This window comes from Pelophylax lessonae, assembly GCF_965119305.1.
Source record: "Pelophylax lessonae genome assembly, chromosome: 3".
NCBI classification, from domain to species: domain Eukaryota; kingdom Metazoa; phylum Chordata; class Amphibia; order Anura; family Ranidae; genus Pelophylax; species Pelophylax lessonae.
In genome coordinates, this window is record NC_138770.1 from 85,777,990 (window position 1) to 85,799,456 (window position 21,467).

General features: G+C 41.8%; 1 protein-coding gene across 1 annotated transcript in view; it reads right to left on the bottom strand.

Annotated features, from left to right (window-relative positions):
• The window catches only part of LOC309551301 (uromodulin-like), a gene marked incomplete at its 3' end in the record, with an annotated part of 100,047 nt that overhangs the window by 59,368 nt on the left and 19,212 nt on the right, over positions 1-21,467 (bottom strand). Inside the window, 1 exon segment of the mRNA XM_082251832.1 lies at positions 7,994-8,116. Within this exon segment, the coding sequence (XP_082107958.1) occupies positions 7,994-8,116 (123 nt within the window).

Sequence of the window (21,467 nt, forward strand, 5' to 3'; positions counted from 1 at the left end):
TGATATTGAGTTTATATTTCTTGCCAAACTCTTCACAGAAGAAGCCAACCAGAACATCATCAACTTTCCTTCCACCAACATAGGGGTCAAAGGCAACAACACAGTTGAACCCAGCGATCTGGGTGGTATCCATTATAGACCTCCTCTCTGCATCAGTGAAGAAGCATGGAACTGCAACACATTCTTTTACAGGTTTCTTCAATGCACTTTCTGCTGAACTATTTGACCGCTCAAGGTCACCTAGTTCTTTTTCTCTATCTGAATTCCACATGGAATGCATCTCAAGATCACGATCAAACTTCTGCCACCCGTCTTTCACCAGTTCCATTTTGGAAACACTCCCTGAAAGGCACTTATTCATTTGCTTCACGTTTTCACCAACAGCCTTAGTTTTCTCCACTAGGTTTTCAGCCTGAACTGAGAAATCACCACATTTCTTACTCAGCTCCTTTGTTTGCTGAAGTTCTAATGATACATTTTCCAATGCTTGAAGTTTTTGAAGGAACGGTTTATTCCAAAGGGGTGATTCAAGCCACATGTCGTCACATTTCTGAGGCTCACTCAGGACAGACCCCAAAACACTGATCCTTTTAAAAACTGCATCAGGCACACTATCCCCTCTTTGGGACAGATCCTCTGTTGCCTGGAATTCCTCTTCCAGTTCCTGCAACGGAATCTTCATCTCTTCTAGTTGCTGTTCTAAGGCTCGCTTAGACTTTTCTAGCTCCTGAACGCTTTTCACAACATCATCCTTGGAGCTGACCAATTCTTCCATTTCTGTACGCAGCTGTTTAACACTTTCTAGTTCAGCCTTACACTCTAGAGCTTCCTCCAAAGAGCGAGCCAAGAACAGGGCTTTGCTCTCGTTATCACGCACCTCCGTTTCTGCACGTGCGCGTTCTTCTGCATATTTTGCAGACACAGTCTTCTCTTCACCAAGCATCTGATCAAACTTCTTTTTCACATCTTCAACACACTGTAATGAACCAACGCTTTCTTCCATGCGTTTTTTCATATCCGCTATCTGAGCTTGCAATGTTGCGACTTGCTCTGATAGGTTTTTCTTTGCTTCCGCCTCCTCTTTTAATTGTTCCAGGAAGCCATTTTTCTCATCTTCCATTTGTTTGAGCTTTGTGCTAAAACTCAGCCTTTGACACCTCTCTTCCTGTAAGAGTTCCTGCGTGTCTTGCAGCTGCGATTCCAAGATAGAAAAATCTTCCGCAATTTCTCTAGATTTGCGGTCTGCTTGAGAAAGCCGATTTGTGACACTGTCCAACTCAACCTGCAATCGGTTTGCCTTCTCTGACAGCTTAGCACACAATCGGTCACCTTCTGACACCTGGACTTGCGATTCCAGAAGCTGTGCCTCTACTTTTTCCCTCTTATGTTCACAATCTCCTTTTCCCTGCATAAGAGCCTTCACCTCATTGGCTAGTTTCTGGGAATGAGACTGTAATTCTGCCACACAGGCTTCTTTCTCCTTTAACTGCTGCTGGAAACGTTGGGCTTCACCTTTCCAACTTTCACAGTCTGCACGTAATTCATCTACCACATTGCTCAAAGTGGTGAGCTCATACACAGTACTCAGTAATTTAGCCTCTCTTTCACTTTTCTCGTTGTCGCTGAGAGACAATGTCGTTTTCAGAGCGACATTCTGTTCCTGCGACTCCTGCAGGTCTATTTTTGTAACTTCCAAACACTGAAGACTTTTTTCCAGCTGATTACGCAACTCCAACATTTCACACATGCTTTGCTTCTGCAAAGTCTGAATTTCAATTTCCTTTTCCATGAGGATGGTATCTTTCTCCTTTATAGTGTCTTGACATTTTTGCAACTCGACCAAAAGAAGAGCAGTGGTTTCTTCCCACTGTGACACATGAGACTTGAGTAGTTCATTCGTTTCCTGCAAGTTTCTATGCTCCATCTTAAGCAATTCCACGGCTTGTTCCTTTTCTTCCATTTTCCGTTGCAAGGCATCCAACTCAGCCCTGCACACATACTCGGTTTCCTCCAAACCGATGGCCTCCATTGGCTGCTGGCGTCTCTGTTTCCAGCCTGCCATGCTCTCTTGATGAGCCTTTTGTTGAGCTGCAAAGCTCTGCTGAAAATCCGCATTTGCCTGCTGTTGAGCTGCATTTGCTTGCTGTTGAGCTGCATTTGATATAATCAGATGTTTCAACATCTCCTCCATTTTGAGTTTACTTTTCATCTGAGCACACTGCGTCTCCATAGCAGTTTCATCAGTGTTGCTAGGGACAACAACCTTCCTCTTTAGTAGACTCTTTTTAGGCATGGATGGGGCTGGTTCAGACGGCAACATCCCCTCCATCCATAGAATCCGGTCTCTCATTTCATCTATCTTTGCATTTTTCAGGCGTTTGGACCGCCCCATCTTCAATAACTCCACAAACAAATTTTTCACAGTCCAGCAAACAATTTTCAGACCACTGTCTCTTCAACACATGTAGTTTTTCTCTCTCTTGCAGGATCTCTTTTCCTGCGCACACAGTTTGTGCAGTCACTTGCACCAGACACAACAAAGTTCATCAAAAAATTTTTTTTTTTTTTTCTGTCAGGATCTTCTCTCCTGCACACATAGATTGTGCAATCTCATGCACCAGATAAAGTTCATCAAACATTTGCACTTCCTTGCAGGGATCTCTGCTTATGCCCACTGCATACCTCCACCATACAGTGGGTACGGAAAGTATTCAGACCCCCTTAAATTTTTCACTCTTTGTTATATTGCAGCCATTTGCTAAAATCATTTAGGTTCATTCTTCTTCCTCATGAATGTACACATAGCACCCCATACTGACAGAAAAACACAGAATTGTTGACATTGTTGCAGATTTATTAAAAAAGAAAAACTGAAATATCACATGGTCCTAAGTATTCAGACCCTTTGCTCAGTATTTAGTAGAAGCCCCCTTTTGATCTAATACAGCCAGGAGTCTTTTTGGGAAAGATTCAACAAGTCTTTCACACCTGGATTTGGGGATCCTCTGCCATTCCTCCTTGAAGATCCTCTCCAGTTCTGTCAGGTTGGATGGTAAACGTTGGTGGACAGCCATTTTTAGGTCTCTCCAGAGATGCTCAATTGGGTTTAAGTCAGGGCTCTGGCTGGGCCATTCAAGAACAGTCACGGAGTTGTTGTGAAGCCACTCCTTCGTTATTTTAGCTGTGTGCTTAGGGTCATTGTCTTGTTGGAAGGTAAACCTTCGGCCCAGTCTGAGGTCCAGAGCACTCTGGAGAAGGTTTTTGTCCAGGATATCCCTGTAGTTGGCCGCATTCATCTTTCCCTCGATGGCAAACAGTCGTCCTGTCCCTGCAGCTGAAAAACACCCCCACAGCATGATGCTGCCACCACCATGCTTCACTGTTGGGACTGTATTGGACAGGTGATGAGCAGTGCCTGGTTTTCTCCACACATACCGCTTAGAATTAAGGCCAAAAAGTTCTATTTTGGTCTCATCAGACCAGAGAATCTTATTTCTCACCATCTTGGAGTCCTTCAGGTGTTTTTTTAGCAAACTCCATGCGGGCTTTCATGTGTCTTACACTGAGGAGAGGCTTCCGTCGGGCCACTCTGCCATAAAGCCCCGACTGGTGGAGGGCTGCTGTGATGGTTGACTTTCTACAACTTTCTCCCATCTCCTGACTGCATCTCTGGAGCTCAGCCACAGTGATCTTTGGGTTCTTCTTTACCTCTCTCACCAAGGCTCTTCTCCCCCGATAGCTCAGTTTGGCCGGACGGCCAGCTCTAGGAAGGGTTCTGGTCGTCCCAAACGTCTTCCATTTGAGGATTATGGAGGCCACTGTGCTCTTAGGAACCTTAAGTGCAGCAGAAATCTTTTTGTAACCTTGGCCAGATCTGTGCCTTGCCACAATTCTGTCTCTGAGCTCTTCAGGCAGTTCCTTTGACCTCATGATTCTCATTTGCTCTGACATGCATTGTGATCTGGAAGGTCTTATATAGACAGGTGTGTGGCTTTCCTAATCAAGTCCAATCAGTATAATCAAACACAGCTGGACTCAAATGAAGGTGTAGAACCATCTCAAGGATGATCAGAAGAAATGGAAAGCACCTGAGTTAAATATAGGAGTGTCACAGCAAAGGGTCTGAATACTTAGGACCATGTGATATTTCAGTTTTTCTTTTTTAATAAATCTGCAACAATGTCAACAATTCTGTGTTTTTCTGTCAGTATGGGGTGCTATGTGTACATTCATGAGGAAGAAGAATGAACTTAAATGATTTTAGCAAATGGCTGCAATATAACAAAGAGTGAAAAATTTAAGGGGGTCTGAATACTTTCCGTACCCACTGTATGTAAGGGATTAGCTCGGTGGTAGGCGTATGGGTGACCCCTTTGGGGGGGGGTCGGCACACAGGGAGATAGCCGAGGAGTGGTTGAAAACAATAGTTTGGTTTATTAGGTCCAATTTCTTCAAACAAGTGCATGCAGCAAAACATCAAAATAAAATAAAACAAAATAAATCCTTGCCTCTGTGGGCGGCTACCTTCTCACAACTGGAACCTGCCTAAGTGTCTGTTTCCAACCTACCGTCGGGCAGACTTCCTTGTCCTACAGCGGACACTCAATAGTCCTTTTATAATAGCTTCACAGGGCAAACACAGTCCTTTTGTTTCTTTCACATCAACAGTTCGTCTTCTCACCTTTGAGACGTATTCACCCTTGGTTACCGTCCCGGGCACACATCACTCCGGGGGGTCTTCTCCCAGGCCCACACATCCTGTCGGGAGGCACACGCTGACTGTCCTCCTGCTCCCAGCCCACATGGCTTCAGGATGCAGCTTCTGGAGGCAGCAAACAATAGGACTTTCTCTGAACAAATTATAGAGCCTTAACTCCCTCATTCTGAACAGGTGAAGGCCTTTCAACTTCCTGCTGGCTAGCTCTGTAGCCAACACCCTAAATTAATTAATGGACTTTCTAAATCAGGTGGAAATGTATCTCCTTCCTGTGACTACATTCCCAGATTTAGCTGACTTCCTGTTACAATATATATATTTGCATATATATATATATATATATATATATATATATATATATGCATATATATATATGCATATATATATATATATGCATATATATATATATATATATATGCATATATATAATATAAAATGTGTTATGTGTTTTGTGCAACGTTTTTTTTTTTTTTTGAATTTCCCTCCCTAGTTCCGCTCCCATGCAGCATTGCTGCTGCAGGGAACGGAACTAGGAAGTCCTCCTACCGACAGACGAGCGGCGGAGATCTCGCTGGCGGTCACAGCAATGAGAGCTCATCGCTGGATCGCCAGGATCAGGTAAGAGAAGCTCCGCTGCGCTGTCTGCACGCTCTGCCCATTGACCCCGAGCGTGACTCGGGGATACCGCTAATAGCAGAAAATTCCTACCCCGAGTCACGCTCGGGTTTACCGCTAAGGCGGTTAAAACGCAGAGAGCATCATGAAGAACAAGAAACACACCAGGCAGGTCCGAGATACTGTTGTGGAGAAGTTTAAACCTGGATTTGGATACAAAAAGATTTCCCAAGCTTTAAACATCCCAAGGAGCACTGTGCAAGCGATGATATTGAAATGGAAGGAGTATCAGACCACTGCAAATCTACGAAGACCTGGTCGTTCCTCTAAACTTTCAGATTATACAAGGAGAAGACTGATCAGAGATGCAGCCAAGAGGCCCATGATCACTCTGGATGAACTGCAGAGATCTACAGCTGAGGTGGGAGACTCTGTCCATAGGACAACAATCAGTCGTATATTGCACAAATCTGGCCTTTATGGAAGAGTGGCAAGAAGAAAGCCATTTCTTAAAGATATCCATAAAAAGTGTCGTTTAAAGTTTGCCACAAGCCACCTGGGAGACACACCAAACATGTGTAAGAAGGTGCTCTGGTCAGATGAAACCAAAGTCGAACTTTTTGGCAACAATGCAAAATGTTATGTTTGGCGTAAAAGCAAAACAGCTCATCACCCTGAACACACCATTCCCACTGTCAAACATGGTGGTGGCAGCATCATGGTTTGGGCCTGCTTTTCTTCAGCAGGGACAGGGAAGATGGTTAAAATTGATGGGAAGATGGATGGAGCCAAATACAGGACCATTCTGGAAGAAAACCTGATGGAGTCTGCAAAAGACCTGAGACTGGGACGGAGATTTGTCTTCCAACAAGACAAAGATCCAAAACATAAAGCAAAATCTACAATGGAATGGTTCACAAATAAACATATCCAGGTGTTAGAATGGCTCATCACTATTTAACCGCTTGCCGACTGCGCACAGTATATTTACTGCGGCAGTCAGCCCCGGCCAGGCAGAGTGACGTAGATCTACGTCGCTAGCCTGTGACCGGCTTTTGAACCAATAGCGGGCGAGCGCGCGCCCGCCCCGGCTCATTCACAGAGGAGTCCGCGCATTTGACCGGCGGACCCGATGTCCGCCGGTCACACTACGATCGTCGGTAGAGCGGGAGAAAGGCGGGCGGCTTATGTAAACAAGCCGCCTGTCATTCTCCCCTGTGTAAAAATGAAGATCAGACGGTTCTACTATGTAGAACCATTGATCTCTGTTTTTACAATAGGAGACATGTCCCATCACAGTTAGAAACACGCCCCTAGGACACACTTAACCCCTCCCTCTCGAATACAGTTAACCCCTTTCCTGCCAGTTTCATTTTTACAGTAACAGTGCATATGTATAGCACTGATTACTGCAGTAATGTCACTGGTACCCCCAAAAGTGTCAAAAATGTCAGTCAAGGGTCCGATCTGTCCGCCGCAATGTCGCAGTCCCGCAAAAAAAATTGCAGATCGCCGCCATTAGTCGTTAAAAAAAAACACCAAAAATGACAAAACTCTTTCCCTTTGTTAGTAAACGCGATAACTTTTGCGCAAACCAATCAAAATACGCTTTTTGCGATTTTTTTTATCTAACATATGTAGCATAAAACAAATTGGCCGAAAATGTTAAACAATTTTGATTTTTACATTTTTTTGGGGGGAATTTCATATAAAAAAAAGTGAAAAATATTGTTATTTTTGCAAAATTTATGCTCTTTTTTTGTTTATAGCGCATGATAAAAAAATTGCACAGGTGATCAAATACCACCAAAAGAAAGCTGTGTTTGTGGGAAAAAAAGGACGTAAAATTCGTTTAGGTACAGCGTCGTACGACCGCGCAATTGTCCGTTAAAATCACGCAGTAAAAAATCGCAAAAAAAACCCTGGTCAGGAAGGGGGTAAAATCTTCCGGGGCTTAAGTGGTTAATACGAAGCAACATGCACCCAATACAAACTTTCAATATGGCGGTAGGGGAAGGTGGAAATTACATCATGTGTAGGGCGTAGTAGGTGGTTACATTAGAGCAGTGGGAGTGGTGAGTGATATAAAAGTATATCCAATCACTGGCATTTCTAGCTTAAGAAGATGCACTGGCGGGGGGGGGGGGGGGGGGGGAGGGGGACATGTTAAGCGGTGACTTCCATTGACATCAAATCTGGCCAATAAAGCACACCCTGCGGTGGCATTTCTGGTCCGGCATTTTGTGCCTTTGTACATCGTTCTTTTGTGGGTGTAACTTGTTTTTAAGGAATAATAATAATAATAATAAAAAATGGATCTCTTTATAATCCTTTTTATATGAAATGAATATTCACTACTGAATCCAACCACCATACCAGAGGAGCAGAAGAGGATTGAGGAAAACAAAGCCCAAGACCAGGATACTCTCATTCAAATGCATAGTGACTCTTATAGCTTAGCTTAAGACTCAACAATTGGTGGTGAGTGTGGGAACACAAGAGGGTGGCACAGCACAGTGGTTCCGGCACCATGAAAAGTGTCTACATGCTTGCACTTTTTTTCATAAAAACTGCACAAATTTTCTCTTGGATTGGACTCTATGCACATTTTAATTATTGTCAATAATATTTGGATATAATGATAAATAAATAAACACTCACCATATTTAAATCAGCTGCATCAACTTGAAAGACGTGTCCAAAGCTCCTTGATGCTATTTCTCTATATATAAGAAAATCCGGATCATTTGCAGAATAGCAAAGACCTGTGGCCACAAAGAAAACCTGAAATAGAAAAAAAGGATAAGAGTACATAGTTAAAAGCCCAATGAATGGGAAAAACAAAAATTTGATTTTTAGTTGTATTACAAGGCAGAATAATATTTGAAAATGATAAGCTGTTAAAGTACCAATGAATGGAAAATATAATTGATTTTTTGCTCTCCTTGAATTGGAGAGCAAGTACTATGTAGCCAAAATTCGGATTGACTCCAATTCCATGCATGTATTTAAAATCGGTAAATTTACTATCAATTTGTATTGAAATCAATAGGGGACAAATGTTGATGGTCACTTTTAGTATTTTTACTGTTATTTGTATATTCCAAACAATGTGCACTCACCAATAACCTATGAAATAGCTACCTAATTAGTGAAATATTAGTGAAATTAAACATTGATATTTCTACATGTGCAAAATATAAATATAAAACATGCATAAATAAGTATTTAATTACATATTAAACAATTCATAAATAATATAACCCAACAAAGCAATGCTCTATAATCCTATGATAAGTGCAAATAATATGTATCCCATATCAACAAGTGTCCCAGTTATATATGACATCTATGTTAGGAAAAACAAAGATCCATGGAGAAAGTTTTAAGGATTTTCTGCTTTTCCCATTCAAAAATAAAATCTAAAAAATAAATAAATACAATCTTATTCTACGTATATGATTTCCTACAATAACATGTAAATGGCTGACAGATTACAAAAGTAAAAAAGTAAAAGGGATATAATTATAAAAACTAAAAAGTTTGTAATTACATTACATTCAATTAAATATTACATTTCAAGAGAGCCAACTTTACCAAACTGAGCTTCATGACAATAAATGGGGAAGATATTTTAGAAACAAAAAACATGAGGGAAAAGTGAGAGTGCTGTAAAAACGTTTTAAATAATTGGCATCAGCCAGTGTATTCCAATAGGCAAAAAATATAAAAGAACTAAGGTTAAACCTGAGTGGCTACATTTGAGTGTAAAAAGGTACATTAAAGAGAAAAAAAACTGTTCTTTAAAAAATATAAAGACAAAAGGAACATCGTCAGAATTCCATCAGTGCAAAGAATGTAATATGAAATGTAAGAGCACATTCAAGGCAGCGCAAATGGACCACGAGAGATACATAGCGGAGGAAAGTAAAAAGAATCCCAAACAAATATTAAAATATATGAATAGTAAAAAGGCAAGGTAGAAGCATATTGGCCCCATAAAGTATAGTCAGGGAAAGTTGAATACAAGTGACAAGTAGGGATGATCGAACATTTCAAAAGTTTGGTTCGGCCAGAACATCCGAACATCCCGAAAGTTCGGCCCATATTTCAGAACCCCATTGAAATCAATGGGACCCGAACTTCGGTAATCAGAAAACACCATTTTGAAGCCCTAAAACCCAATAAATGCCCCTAAAAAGTGCCTAGGGTTCTGGGTCATACCCCAGGGACTATTAATCACACAAAAAAAAGTTCTTAAAAATTGTCATTTTTGATAGAGAGCCAATTATTGAAAAAAAAAAAAATTAAAAAAAAAAACATTTCTTTGGATTTAGTATCTGGGGGGGGGGGGGGGGTCTAAAAAGTGTACCTGTGAAGTTTCAGCTCGGTAGCATGTCCAGAACCATAAAAAAAGATTGTTTGTATTTTGTCACTTATAGAACAGGTTAGTGGCTTCTCTCTTTTCACACCTTGCCGGTTTAGTAGCAAGCGTTTTTTTGGGCATTTTTTGGGGTCTTTTCAGGCAGGCAAAACATCTGAACTTGTGTATACGGGTATATATATACACACATACTTATATGTATATATACACCTAGACATATATAGGTGTGATAGTAGCAGAAATATATGCTTGCGCTAATGAAGTAGTTTACACTAATATGGCTCCGCTCCTATAACACCTATATATGTCAAAGTGTAAAATACATATAAGTATGTGTGTATATATACCACTTTACACAAGTTCAGATGTTTTTCCTGCCTCCAAAGAACCCAAAAAAATAATAATAAGGGGTGGGGGATACTGCGCTTCTGGAAAGTGATATGACTAGTCTTTGCATAAATGCTTAAGTGCAGCTTAGATGTGAATTAGTGAATATGATTATTTGTATAAATTAAGGTCCCTCAAAAATAGGAAAAATGAATAGTGATATTTGTTTGTATAAAGGTACGTCAGGTGTAAAGTGCATTAGTCTAATCAATAAGTTAAATAAATAATAAAGTTAACACTCTCATCTCAATAAAACTTGTATAAAGACATATGATTAATAAAGTGACAAGTATAGTGCTCAGTGCATTGAACAAAAAAGTGCATAAAATCACACAGTCCTTTATAAAATGCCGCAGGTGACCAAAAAAAGTTCAAAGGTGAAAAATAAATATTCCAATACTGTATTCAGAGGAAAGAAATTTCATAGAGGTATAAACCCTCCACCTAACACCGTATTAAATAAATGGGGTGCTTCTTCTCACTCGTGTACCCCTCTGGGTGTGCTAATCGCTCACCTCCATATATCAGATCATGCGCCTTATGTAAAATACTCAGGGCTCCTCGCCTCTCCTTCCTTGTTTTTCAATCAATGATGGTATTCAATCTGCCTTAGATGGATCAGGCTTCTATACTCTCCAGGTGGCCAGTGAATATATACCGCTCAAAATATGCGCCTTTGGTTTGCAGACAGGGAAGATCGCAGTCCTCACTTCCGCGTATATACGTCACTTCCGGTTTAGCGGCTCTACGCGTTACGCTCACTTGGCTTCTTCAGGGGATTCATGGTGTATATATACATATAAGTATGTGTGTATATATACCCGTATACACAAGTTCAGATGTTTTGCCTGCCTCCAAAAACCCCCAAAAAATGCCTGCAACAACACACCTGGTCGTTTTTTTTTTTTTTGGTGCTAGCGTTTTTTTGGGGTTCTTTGGAGGCAGGCAAAACATCTGAACTTGTGTATACGGGTATATATACACACATACTTATATGTATATATACACCTAGACATATATAGGGGTGATAGTAGCAGAAATATATGCTTGCGCTAATTAAATCATTTACACTAATATGGCTCCGCTCCTATAACACCTATATATGTCTAAGTGTAAAATACATATAAGTATGTGTGTATATATACCACTATACACAAGTTCAGATGTTTTGCCTGCCTCCAAAAACCCCCAAAAAATGCTTGCAACAACACACCTGGGCGTTTTTTTTTTTTTGGCGCTAGCGTTTTTTTGGGCATTTTTTTGGGTTCTTTGGAGGCAGGCAAAACATCTGAACGTGTGTATAGTGGTATATATACACACATACTTATATGTATTTTACACTTAGACATATATAGGTGTGATAGGAGCGTAACTATATTGGTGTTAATTATTTCATTAGCGCAAGTAGTGTTTTCTGCTCCTTTCACACCTATATATGTGCAGGTGTATATATACATACATGGGTGTGTATATATACCCCCTATACACATGTTCAGATGTCATGCCTGACTCCAAACATGTGCTCAAAAAATCCCTATAAATGCCTGCAGCCAAAAAGCAAGCTGACCGGCAAGAAGCCATATTACTGCAGCGAAAGTGACTTCAGAGAAACTAGCTTTTCTCTATAGCGGTCAACCTGATATGGAAGGGTTTGGTCACCCTGCCATAGCAGTCACTGTCAGTTCACCCTACACTACACTATGGTCACCCTGGCACTTAACACTTTCCCTACAGAAACTAAATGTTTGCATCTAACTAAAGTGTAAAAGAGCACCCTAACTACACTAGATATCCCTTTCCTCACACTAATAAATGCTAAATGACACTTTGTAGCAGAAGTCACAGAACTGCTTCCACTCTCTTCCATGTCCCTGTATAACAATGCTAGGAATTTGGCGGGGGCTATCTTATATACTGGGGGGCATATTCACTAATGATTGGCCTATGGACCCCCTAGTCACTCCAATTCCTAGCATTCTCCTGCCCCCTCAATTGGCTTTTGCTAATGGTTCTGGTCCAATCATGGGCTTTTAAAGCCCATTTCCTGTCCCACTGCATTTTGGTCGGTTCTGGTTGCCGAATTCCGAACTTTTTGGGCAAAAAGTTCTAAATTCGGCCGAACCTCGAACAGCCAATGTTCGGGTCGAACCGATGGTCGACCCGAACCGTTCGATCATCCCTAGTGACAAGGAAAAGGCTTATTAAATATGTTATTTTCCTTGATAGAATTATCAACACACCAAGGACCCTTGTGGCTGACGGAAGCTAGCTTTCTTAAAAGACTTTAAAAACTTAATGTGAATAAATTACAAGGGCCACATGGATTGCACCTGAGAGTCCTCAGAGAACTAAGCCAGGTCATAGCTAGACCAATATTCCTAATCTTTACAGACATATTACTGACTGGAATGGTACCATCAGACTGGCTGAAAGCTGGCAAGGTACCAAGATTCAAAAAAGGGCCAAGATGTATATTAGGAAACTACAGGCCAGTTTGTCTTACTTCAATAGTTTGTAAACTATTTGAGGGGATGATAAGTGGCCATATCCAATAATTTTCTGATGAAGATAGTATCATTAGTGGTAACTAGGGATGATCGAACTTTTGAAAAGTTTGGTTCGACCAGAACACCCGAATTTCCTGAAAGTTCGGTTTGGATTTCAGAACCCCATTGAAATCAATGGGACCCGAACTTCTGGAATCAAAAAACACAATTTTGAAGCCCTAAAACCCAATAAATGCCCCTAAAAAGTGCCTAGGGTTCTGGGTCATGCCCCATTAATCACACAAAAAAAGTTCTTAAAAATTGTCATTTTTGATAGAGAGACAATTATTGAAAAAATTATTGAAAAAAAAAGAGATTTCTTTGGATTTAGTGTCTGGGGGGGGGGGGGGGGGTCTAAAAAGTGTACCTGTGAAGTTTCAGCTCTGTAGCATGTCCAGAACCAGAAAGAAAAAGATAGTTTGTATTAGAATTAATATAGAACAGGGATATGGCTCCGCTATTTTCACACCTTGCCGGTTTTGTAGCAAGCGTTTTTTTGGGCATTTTTTGGGGGTTATTGGAGGCAGGCATAACATCAGAACTTCTGTGTATGGGTATACACACACACACACATGTCTGTATATATACACATACACATATATAGGTGTGAAAGTAGCAGAACACTATACTTGCGCTAATGAAATAATTAACACCCATATGGCTTCTCTCCTTTCACACCTATATGTGTGTATGTGTATAAATACATATCAGTGTGTGCGTATATATACCCCTATACAGACCTGGGCATTTTTTTTGGGCAATTTTTTTGGGGTCTTTGGAGGCAGGCAAAACATCTGAACTTCTGTATAGGGGTATATATATACACACACACTTAAATGTATTTATACACATACACATATATAGGTGTGATAGGAGCGGAGACATATGCCTGTTAATTATTTCATTAGCGCAAGCATAGTGTTCTGCTACTTTCACACCTATATATATGTATGTGTATATATACAGACATGTGTGTGTGTATATATACCCATACACAGAAGTTCAGATGTCATGCCTACCTCCAAACATGTCCTAAAAAAAGCCCTATGAACGCCTGCAGTAAAAAGCAGGCTGACAGGCTAGAAGCCATATGTAACGCTCCTGCGTTTTATGTATAATGTGGATTTACAGCTGCAGAAATATTCCACTTCAGTAGTCATGTAGAGAAACGCTGAGACACCAATCCCAACTCCCAAGACTCATCATGTGTGGATAGTCTCAATTCAGCAAGTAGATACACACACTCAATAAGATGTTCCTAGAGTGACTTATATGTATAGTAATATAGTGATGATAGGCTGAAGAGACAGGTTGGGTAGAGATGGTAGATGACAGACACTTGAAAGGAATGTTCTTGAAAGTAAGATAGTAGCAGATGGGATGCAGATAGGTTAAGCAATCATGTATGGTAGAAGATGATAGAGTAGCAGGTGAACATACAGGATAGACCAACCCAGTGCAAGAGCAGATGGTATTAGGCTCAAGAGCTAGCAATCTTAGTTAATGCAGATGTAGTAATAGTCCTTAGTATGCAGAGCTAGATAGTGTAAGCTTTAGTATGAAGGTTATAGAGGTTTCCCCTGTGGGGTACTTATCACTAGTAGCAATGTAGTAGAGGAGAGGTTCGGCAAGAGCGGATGATCCGGTAGCGGGATACAGGGATCAGCAGCGTGGTTCCGATAGCGAGGTATGCTTGCAAGCATGAGAGCTTCAAGGCAGATTATGCGGCATTGAACGAACATGTGAGTGAGACCGCCGGAGGTTGAAATAGCCGCTCCAGCGGCGCTCAGTGATGACAGCATCGGTCTTAAAGGTGTATGCGCACCTTACCAAAAGAGAATGGTGGGGCGCATACACTTAGGAAAAGTGGAATTAGGGTACCAAAGGTACCAGAACATTACAGTACCCCCCCCTTAAGGCCGGCTCCTGAAGGCCTCTGGAGCTGGTTTGTCTGGGTACTTCGCATGAAAGTTGCGGATTAATCTAGGGGCATGTATGTCAGAGGTGTTTAGCCAGGTGTCGTCTTGGGGCCCATAGTTCTTCCATCGAACTAAGTATTGAAGTTTTCTTCTGTGGATACGAGAATCCAGAATCTCTTTTATCTCATATTCTTCTCCACCTTCAACTTGTACAGGAGGAGGAAGTGGGATAGTAGGCCTTATTCCTTGGTCAGGAACATGGGGCTTCAGTAGGGACACATGGAAAATGGGATGTATTTTGAGGTCTATTGGCAATGTAAGCTGTACTGCAGCTTTTCCAATAAGTTTCTTGATTGGGAAAGGTCCCAAGAAGAGAGGTCCAAGCTTTTTGCTAGGGATTTTCAGTCTTAAATTTTTTGTTGAGAGCCAAACGAGGTCCCCAATAGCATACTGAGGAGAAGGTCTTCTGCGAAGATCATAGTACTTCTTTTGTTGACTATGAGCGTGTGCAATGGTAGTATTAAGTAAACCCAGAGAGTCCTTTATTTGGGTAAGATAGTCTGAGGCTACTGGGTTATTTGAAGGAAGGATGCGTGGTGGAAGAATAGAGGGATGAAACCCATAGTTCAAGTAGAACGGACTCTGCTTGGTCGTACTGTGGGTTGCGTTGTTGTAGGCAAATTCTGCCAGAGGGAGAAGATCCACCCAATCATCCTGTTGGTAAGAAGTGTAACAACGTAAATATTGCTCGATGCATTGGTTGACTCTTTCAGTCTGTCCGTTGGTCTGCGGATGGTAAGGAGAAGTGAGCTTCCGCTCAATTCGTAGTATGTGACATAGTTCTTGCCAGAACTTGGAAATAAATTGTGATCCACGGTCAGACAGAAGAGTTTTTGGGATACCATGTAACTTAAAGACATGTTTCATCAGGAGTTCTGCCATTTGTTTGGACGAAGGTAGTCTGCGAATAGCAATGAAATGTGCCATCTTTGTCAGATGGTCCACTGACACCAAGATGGTATTAAATCCTTTGGAAGGAGGTAGTTCTACTATAAAGTCCAAGGACACAACTTCCCATGGAGTTTGGGGTATTGGTAGACTGCATAGTAGACCGGATGGTCTCGTAGTGTCAATTTTGGACCTGGCACAGACATTGCATGAAGAGACGAATTTTTGTATAGATGTTTTCATGTCAGGCCACCAGAATTGTCTGGTAATCAGATTAAGAGTCTTTGTCATACCCATATGTCCTGCCATAGGCACATCATGCGATAATTCCAAGATCTTGGTGCGCATGGTAGGTGGTATGTAAAGTTTGTCGTTGTAGTAGAGGAAGCCTTCTGCATCGGTATTTAGTTGTGGTGGGGGTGAATCCAAACTTATACCATGCAAAACCTCTTCCTTCAAAGAACGGACAACTCCAATAATACGCTTGTGAGGTATTATAGGAACGGAAGGGATTTCGAAGTAGTTTTCTTCAGTTAGTCGTGATAGTGCATCCGCCTTTTTGTTCTTATCTGCAGGTGTGTAGGTCACTAGGAAGTTAAACCTTAGAAAGAATAGTGACCATCGTACCTGTCGGTGAGAGAGAGTTTTGTTAGTCTGAAGATATTGAAGATTTTTATGGTCCGTGTATATAAGTATTGGTAATCGGGTGCCTTCGAGTAGATGTCGCCAATTCTCCAGACCCAATTTTATAGCAAGCAGTTCCTTTTCACCCACGGGGTAATTTACCTCTGGACTGCTTAAGGATTTAGAAAAGAAGGCGACTGGATGGAGTGGTGAAGTGTTAGTTGGTCGTTGGGAGAGTATTGCTCCTACTGCCATGTTTGACGCATCTACTTCCAGAATGTATTGGAGGGATGGGTCTGGATGGCGTAGTATGGGAGCAGAAGTAAACCTTGTCTTTAACAGGTGAAAAGCTTTATTTGCTTCATCTGACCATTTGAATGGTCTCTTAATGCTAGTGAGCTGTGTGAGGGGTCTCACAATGGCAGAGAAGTTCCTGATGAATTTCCTGTAGAAATTAGAAAATCCAAGGAATCGCTGTAGCGCCTTGCGGGTGGTGGTGTAGGCCAATCCTGAATGCAGGATATCTTACTCATGTCCATCTTGATTCCTGTTTTGGATATGATGTAGCCTAGAAACAGTACCTCTTCTTTATGAAACAAGCATTTTTTCAGTTTCACGTATAGGTTGTGTGCAAGCAATCTCGATAATACTAGTCTTACATGTCTTATGTGTTCAGACAAGGATCGTGAATATATAAGTATATCGTCCAGATATACCACAACACAGACATCTAGTAAGTCTCTGAAAATATCGTTTATAAATCGTTGAAAGGCTGCAGGGGCGTTGCATAGCCCGAATGGCATTACAAGATATTCGAACAATCCGTATCTGGTTCTGAATGCAGTCTTCCACTCGTGTCCATCACGGATTCGAATGAGATTGTATGCCCCTTTCAGGTCCAATTTTGAAAAATAGGTAGCTCCACGCACCTGCTCAATGAGTTCAGGGATAAGCGGTAGAGGATAGCGATCTTTTATTGTAATAGCATTCAATTGCCTATAGTCGATGATAGGCCTGAGACTTGAGTCCTTATTGCTGACAAAAAAGAGTCCTGCTGCTGTGGAAGAAGTGGAAGGTCTAATAAAACCTTTTTTCAAATTCTCATCCAAATATTCTTTGAGATGGGAAAGTTCATCCTGTGAAAGAGGATAAACATGACCGAACGGCAATTTGCTATTTGGGAGTAGATCAATACTACAATCATAGTCTCGATGGGGAGGTAGTGCTTGAGCATTTTTCTCAAGAAAAACCTCAGAGAGATCCTGATAACATAGTGGTGCAATCTCATCTGTCACCACAGACAGGATCTTCCCGGAAGACGGGAGGTTACACGTACCCTCGCAATAGCAAGAGAGGAAGGCCACGGTCCGTTCCTTCCAATCTATGGTTGGTTGATGTGTGTGTAACCAGGGAAGTCCCAAAACAATGGGAAAGTGGGGTGAAGGTATTAGATCGAAGGTAGTGGTCTCCATATGAGACCCGTTAGTAGTGACTAGGAGTGCCTGTGTCTGATCAGTGATCGGACCAGAGGATAAAGGAACACCGTTAATAAGACTCACTGAGACAGGTTTAGGTTTAGAAATAATAGGGACTTTATTTAAAGCAGCAAAACGTATGTCAATATAATTTCCACAAGATCCTGTGTCAATCATGGCCTTAGTAGTAATCCTGTTCTGGTCCCACTGTAATGTTAAGCAAACAAAAAGGTAAGGGTTAGTAATTGAAGTTGTCAATCCCCCTAGGAGGACATGTGAACACTCACCCTTCTTTTTGTAGACTAGGGGACAGACGTTTATCTTGTGATCCGGGGATGCACAATACAAGCAGAGATTACCAGATCGTCTTCTGGCTCTTTCCATAGTTGATAGAGGTGGGCGTATGGTTCCTACCTCCATAGGAGTGGGGTCATTGGCCGAAATCCGAGAAGAACTGGATAATGGCATTCCCATTTTTTCAGCCTTTCTTTCTCGTAGTCTTCTATCTATGGTGATACTGAGTTGTATCAATGCATCCAGGGTTTTTGGCAGATCCGCTCGGGCGAGCTCGTCTTTAACGGCCTCTGATAGGCCAAGCCTAAATTGAGTTTTCAGAGATGCATCATTCCATTCTGAATCAAGGCTCCATCTCTTGAATTCTGCGACAAAGTCTTCCACAGGTCTCCTACCTTGTTTCAAGGACCTTAATTGAAGATCAGCAGTACTCTGCCTATTGGGATCATCATATAGGCTAGTAAGTTCTGCTAGAAATAAGGCATAGGATTTGAGAAGCTGATCGTTTTTCTCAAAAGGAGAGTCTGCCCAGGCCCGAGGATCGCCTGTTAGGTAAGAAATAATAGTACAAACCTTAATGTGATCAGTAAGGTAGGTACGGGGTTTTAGCAAGAAAAGTAACTCACATGCGTTTTTAAATTCGCGAAATTTTTTGCAATCGCCTGTAAATACCAAAGGAGGATTTATTTTGGGTTCAGGGGACTGAGCAGTGGTAAGTTGTGTCAGTCTGGTTACCTGCTGCGTCAGAGCCTGATTTTCTTCTCTTAATTCAGCAAGTGCGTGTATTAACGCAGTTACTTGCTGTTTTAATTGTGTCACCTGAGTGGTTATTTCTGCTGAATCCATTTGAGGTTCGTTCAATCTGTAACGCTCCTGCGTTTTATGTATAATGTGGATTTACAGCTGCAGAAATATTCCACTTCAGTAGTCATGTAGAGAAACGCTGAGACACCAATCCCAACTCCCAAGACTCATCATGTGTGGATAGTCTCAATTCAGCAAGTAGATACACACACTCAATAAGATGTTCCTAGAGTGACTTATATGTATAGTAATATAGTGATGATAGGCTGAAGAGACAGGTTGGGTAGAGATGGTAGATGACAGACACTGAATGTTCTTGAAAGTAAGATAGTAGCAGATGGGATGCAGATAGGTTAAGCAATCATATATGGTAGCAGATGATAGAGTAGCAGGTGAACATACAGGATAGACCAACCCAGTGCAAGAGCAGATGGTATTAGGCTCAAGAGCTAGCAATCTTAGTTAATGCAGATGTAGTAATAGTCCTTAGTATGCAGAGCTAGATAGTGTAAGCTTTAGTATGAAGGTTATAGAGGTTTCCCCTGTGGGGTACTTATCACTAGTAGCAATGTAGTAGAGGAGAGGTTCGGCAAGAGCGGATGATCCGGTAGCGGGATACAGGGATCAGCAGTGTGGTTCCGATAGCGAGGTATGCTTGCAAGCATGAGAGCTTCAAGGCAGATTATGCGGCGTTGAACGAACATGTGAGTGAGACCGCCGGAGGTTGAAATAGCCGCTCCAGCGGCGTTTAGTGATGACAGCATCGGTCTTAAAGGTGTATGCGCACCTTACCAAAAGAGAATGGTGGGGCGCATACACTTAGGAAAAGTGGAATTAGGGTACCAAAGGTACCAGAACATTACACCATATCGCTAATCTATAAGTGACCTAAGAGAAATGATCTTTTCTCTATAGCGGTCACCCTGACATGGAAGAGTTTGGTCAGTTAACCCTACACTACACTATGGTCACCCTGGCACTTAACACTTTCCCTACAGAAACTAGATTATTAAAGCTAACTAAAGTGGAAAATAGCACCCTAACTACACTAGATATCCCTTTCCTCACACTAAAAATTGCTAAATGACACTTTGAAGCAGAAGTAACAGAACTGCTTCCACTCTCTTCCACGTCCCTGTATTACAATGCTAGGAATTTGGCGGGGCTATCTTATATACTGGGGGGCGTATTCACTAATGATTGGCCTCTGGACCCCCTAGTAACTCCAATCACATTCCTAGCATTCTCCTGCCCCCTCAATTGGCTTTTACTGATGGTTCTGGTCCAATCACGGCCTTTTAAAGCCCATTTCCTGTCCCATTGCATTTTGGTCGGTTCTGGTTGCCGAATTCCAAACTTTTTCAGCAAAAAGTTCGGAATTTGGCCAAATTTCGAACAGCTAATGTTCGGGTCGAACCGATGGTCGACCCGAACCGTTCGATCATCCCTAGTGGTAACCAGCATGGGTTTATTAAAGATTGTTCTTGCAAGACCAACCTGTTAACATTTTATGATGAAGTAAGCTGTAATCTGGATAGGGGAAGGCCTGTGGATGTAGTGTATCTAGATTTTGCCAAAGCACTTGACATGGTACCTCATAAACACGGGGTGCCCCAGGACTTTGTCCTCGGGCTAATTCTGTTAAACATGTTTATAAATTATATAGAGGTGGGTATAAAAAGTTCAATGTTGGTATTTCCTGACAATATGAAGCTAAACAGGGCAATAACTTCACAACAGGGTACTGAAACTTTAGAAGAAGACCTCAATAAAATAGAGGGGTGAGCAAACAAATGACAGATGAGGTTCACAGAAGGGAAATGTAAAGTGATGCACTTGAGGGCTAAATATGGCAAATGAATGACAGATGAGGATCACTGTTGGGAAATATAGAGTGATGCACTTGAGGGCTAAATATAGGAAAACAAGCTACACACTAGAGGAAGAACCCCTTGGGGAATCAAGGATGGAAAAGGATTTGGGGTCCTAGTTGATAACAGATTCAGCAATAACATTCAATGACAAGCTGCAGCGAGCAAGGCCAGCAGACTATTTGCATACATTAAAAAGGGGAAACACTCACAAATCTATAATTCTACCACTTTACAAAACTCTGGTTCGGTCGCATCTTGAGTATGTCATCCAATTATGGTCACCAATCTTCCGGAATTTGAGCCTCTAGAGAAGGGCAACTAAACTAATAAGGGGGCTGGAGCACCTCAGTTATGAGGAAAGGCTACACATATTAAGCTTGTTTTCCCTGAAGAATAGAAGAAGATATATAATCACAATATATAAATATCTAAATGGTGATTCTGGTATAGGTATAGAACTGTTTAGCCGGGGGTGTGTCCTGGCTGCCGAGCAATATGGCTGCATAATCTTCCACTGCTCAGCTTCATAGGGAGTTTCTAGCAGCTCACAGCATCACCGTCTGCTGATTTTCACTTCTGCAGAGAGGGGAAGAGCCCTGAACCTCAGTGCAGCATGACCCACAGGAATTCACAGGCATTGGGTCCCTGTCGGCTCACAGACTTCTTCATGAAGCCACCGCATGGAGCATGTCAAGATAGTGCTAGGGAGCATGGCCGCTCTCCTCCACCGCTGCCTGCATCACAAGCCTCCTCTGCAGATCAAGCCTTAGATATGGAGGAGTCCCCACAAGAAGCCTACATTTCCCCATCTGACAGAGGTAAGAGAGCTGCAGCTTCCCCAGCCTTCTCTCCCACTAAACTGCCCTCAGCAAAAAACTGC